Source organism: Anneissia japonica, unplaced genomic scaffold (assembly GCF_011630105.1).
Source record: "Anneissia japonica isolate Jap-2015-1 unplaced genomic scaffold, ASM1163010v1 scaffold287712_len2945570_cov188, whole genome shotgun sequence".
Classification (NCBI taxonomy): Eukaryota; Metazoa; Echinodermata; class Crinoidea; order Comatulida; family Comatulidae; genus Anneissia; species Anneissia japonica.
Genome location: NW_022704401.1, coordinates 250,325 through 254,632, shown reverse-complemented (window position 1 = coordinate 254,632; position 4,308 = coordinate 250,325). Strand labels below are relative to the sequence as shown.

Here is a 4,308-nt window from a genome sequence, read left to right as displayed (position 1 = left end):
GTATATAGGGGTGTGTAGGGGAGGGACACACGCCCCTAAATGCTCGTCTCTTCCAAGTCGCCCACTTTAAAATTTACGCCCAGGTAGTTTAAAATCACCTCATAGCATCTTATTATTTGGCCAGCTAGTGCCTCCTTCATCATCGAGCTCTCCCACTTAAATTTAATCATGGAGGAATGATTTGATACTATAATAATGGACACTTCGATTTATGATATAATTAGATCTAGATAAGATTTCTTACAGCATCGGACATACTTTTAACTCCAATCCCTAAAGACTTTTTCAATAAATCCAAGCATAGATAGACAGACATATTTGTAATTATCTGCCCAAATCTTTCGTAGAATCTGTTTGGGAAGAGCAGTAGACTAATTACTCCATTATTGCTCTCGGTTTTTTGAGTTAATTGCAAAGGCAAATTGAATCGCTGTCGTTGGTTAATCTCCCTTGGTGAATTTTGATCGGTTTGATAACGAATTGATGATTAGAAAAATACTGTTTAATAAAACAGAAATGCAAATTTATCTTATGGTAAACTTTTAACAACTGAATCCATGAGTAGATCAACATTGAATTTGTTATTTATTTATATTATCATAAATAAATAAATTACTATTAGATGTTCGATCCAGCAGCATTGTGACCATAATGTTTATATAGATAAGGTATCAATCTTAAAAAGTAAAGGTAAGAAAATAAACCATAACTCGCAGCGCGTCATTACGCTGAATTGTGTATGGGCGTACGTGTTCTGTGATTATTGTAGTAGCCGTACATAGAGGCGCTTAGTTCACATCATTCCTCACGACAGGTTCTGAATTCAACGATAGCATCAGTGTCACACTCTACTCTTCCGGAATATTCAATGGGTTCTTTAAAGTACACATGGAGACTAGTTAGATGTATACACTGGACCTTCCCGAGTAGATTTAGTTTATATTCTAAGTACAATAAGTAAATTTCATTCTTAAAGAACGAAAATTCGCTTTTATAAAAGTGACTTTTATTTTAAAATGTGTAAGAAAAAAATATCTGAATAAAATATCACACCATTCATTAAAAACATATACCGGTAACAATGCTCTCAAAAACAATAAGAGGTCAATACATATATTTAAAACGATTATGGATAAAGATATTTTGTTGTAAGATTTGACACCAAGACTTCCGATCTATCAAAGCAACTGAGTATTTTGTGCTGTTTGTGAGGTTCAACAGTGATGAACATGTACCGTAACTCCATTGTTGATGAACCGTGGTATACGTGTATGTAGAAACACCTCCAGTGTTGATATCATTTTGATTGCAGCGTTTAATTCCATCATATACTATTGCTGTCACTTGGATGTACATGACACTTTAGACAATCAAATGTTTTCATTGAAGCACACTGGATTACGCAATACGCAGTCCTCCTCCAATCAAATCATTTGTCGTAGTTACAAACATTTTATAAGACCTCTTTTTTATGTGAACTCATCTCACATATTGTCGTAAGCGGGCTCAGTTTGGCGTTATCTGCATCATTTTGAAAAACAGAAGAGGAAAATGAAGTCCATAATATTAATTCTCCTGGTTGCGGCCTCGCTTTCGACTGTTTTAGCACAAGGTAAATATTAATTAAAAATTATATTTCCGGATTATTTGTCTTTGGTTTGGATAGACTTTTATATCATGAAATACAGACATGGTAACTGCACATTTATTGAAAGCATATTGCCTCCATAGTCAAAAAAAAATGTTTACTTTGTATTTGAACCTTGGTCAAACATTATGAGAATATTGCTTGCGCTATTAATCCAAATATTATTATTATGTTAAATAAGAATTATTTTGAATTTTAAAAGGTGAATGGGACTGCTATGACAAAATGGAAGGAAAATGGTACAAAGATGGCGACGAAAAACCAAGTGGAGCAGATTGTGGAGATTGGTAAGTCGAGAATATTAACTGGAAATAAAATCCCAACAAAAATTAATGCTTGTTATGATATAAAAAATGTACATTATTTAGATATAAGCAGTGGCGGATCCAGCAATTTGTAATAGAGTGACTTTTCACAAATAGGGTCACTCATCTCAGGGCCACCATGGTTAGGGCTGAGGTAAGAAATTTTATGATTATGGCACCTCTAGATGGCCGAAAGTGGCACTAGCAGACTTAAATTTAAATACAATTTTATTATTTTTTTCTACATTGTTTTATTTATTTTTGGAAAATGGCGGCCCACCCCCTTGAATCTGTCACTGATTTTTCTCCATTACATCCGTTACTTGTGTTTTGTTTACCATCAATTCCATACGAGACATCTGACTGCCATTGATTGAGGCTTTTGAAGTTCTGACAACAGTTTACAGTTTCCACTTTTTTTGGTGTTGTGGAAAACTGTTGTGCGTGTTCAGAAAAAATTAAATATTTTGATGGGTTGGGATGGGTTGAAGATCCTCAAGATTGGTAGCGCTAGACTCTTAAACTGTTGTTTTAAAGGATCTATGACCGAGAGATAAGGGAGTCTATAAAGGAATGGTGCGCACGAAAAAAAGAAAACAAAAAATAAATAAATAAAAAAAAAACAAAAAAAAAAACAAGAATATCTGCTTTACGGGGAGTTAATTTTAATTTTAGTTATATTGTATTGTCTATGTTAATCTTATCATACAAAGCTGTAACAGATATGAATTTGTGATTATCGTCCAAGTGATGACGATACGCTATGTGTATATTGTGCAATGCCTTTAGGCACAACACATTCTAGTACATACCTTTTTCACATAATGCGTGTGCATGTAATATGAACTGGTAAAATATAAATTGATAATATAGTATCGCAATAACCTTTGTTCTTTTCATTTCATTCTGGTTTATTATAAAAACAACAACATTTGACATTGCAGTATTGAACTGAATTGCGTCAAACCAACAAAGATAAAGCTGAAACAAACATTCACAAATCAAAGCACACTATTGTAATATACATGCAAAATGTTTAAAAATAAATGTTTTTTAATGTTATAAATGATAAAAATTACAAAAATCACAAGCAAGCACATGAGTCATGATAAATCTAAGTAAAATTTGTACAAAATAACATGCACACATATAGGCACACTATAGGAAACAAATTAAAAAATATATAAAATACTTTGGCGAATCTGCAACTAACCATTAAGCTTAAGTTACTGTCTAATGGAGACACGGATTAATTGGAATCATTGTTAATTAATGATACAAAATTAGTAGTGCGTATGTATTGTTGATAGTATTAAAAGTCCATTAGTGTCCGATTAGGATCAATACGGTTTTCGGTTTTAAAAAAAATCAGTAGAAGGCTGCGATTGGTTCTGTATCTTATACGTCATAATTTCGGTAGACTGTACCTAATGGATTACAGAATTTATACATTACTATGTCTCGATGGACCAGTGAAATTAACTGAGTGATTGTCCATAATTTTTGTTGTCAAGAATATGCTAAATTTAATGTCGACAAGCTTTGGTGTAGCACGTTAGGTTTAGTACACAAAACTTTCATCACCCGTATCATATTATTCTTATCTTCATCGCTACCCCAAAAATTATCATCATCGTCATCATCATCGTCATCATCGTCGTCGTCATCATCTTCATCATCATCATCATCATCATCATCATCATCATCATCATCAACAATAACAACAGTATCGTCATAATTAACACAGTTCTCATCATCATCATCATAATCATAATAATAATAATGAAATCAGTTTTGATTAACTTCTATATTGTGATTCTTCTTATTAAATTTATTTTCACCATCCTCCTACCCATCAATAAATCATCCTCAAAATAATAATAATAATAATAATAATAATAATAATAATAAAAATATCAACACAATTTCACTTATATTGGATATATTTGTATGATGAATGATTTATATATAAATAGAAACCTGTTCTTATAATAATTTTATTTTCATTATCAGCATTTCAACACCTCCCTGACATTGTCATAGTCATAGCCTTTCTCTCAGTTATCTTAAAAACTATTTCGATTGTCATATTCTGACGATCATGATTATCATCATTATCATTATCATTGTCCTCAACATTACCATCATCATCATCATCATCATCATCATTATCATCACTACCATTACTGTACGTCGATTAATTATATTTTGTCTTCACAGCGTGTGTTGGGCTGGCTACTGGGCATGTCCATCCTGCAGTAAGTAAGCCTACATCATTTCACAACTTATTTATTATGACACACACACACACACACACCCACTCACCCTCCCTCCCCCCGCACACACATATATATA

The 4,308-nt window shown here is 32.6% G+C and overlaps 1 protein-coding gene across 1 annotated transcript in view; it reads left to right on the top strand.

The window, feature by feature from the left end:
- Positions 1 to 1,455: 1,455 nt before the first annotated feature.
- The window catches only part of LOC117104629 (BPTI/Kunitz domain-containing protein 4-like), a 3,906-nt gene continuing 1,053 nt past the window's right edge, over positions 1,456 to 4,308 (top strand). Inside the window, exons 1-3 of the mRNA XM_033245497.1 lie at positions 1,456 to 1,612; positions 1,851 to 1,935; positions 4,174 to 4,211. Of these exons, the coding sequence (XP_033101388.1) occupies positions 1,552 to 1,612; positions 1,851 to 1,935; positions 4,174 to 4,211 (184 nt within the window). The 5' untranslated portion in view covers positions 1,456 to 1,551. The remainder of the gene's footprint in view (positions 1,613 to 1,850; positions 1,936 to 4,173; positions 4,212 to 4,308) is intronic.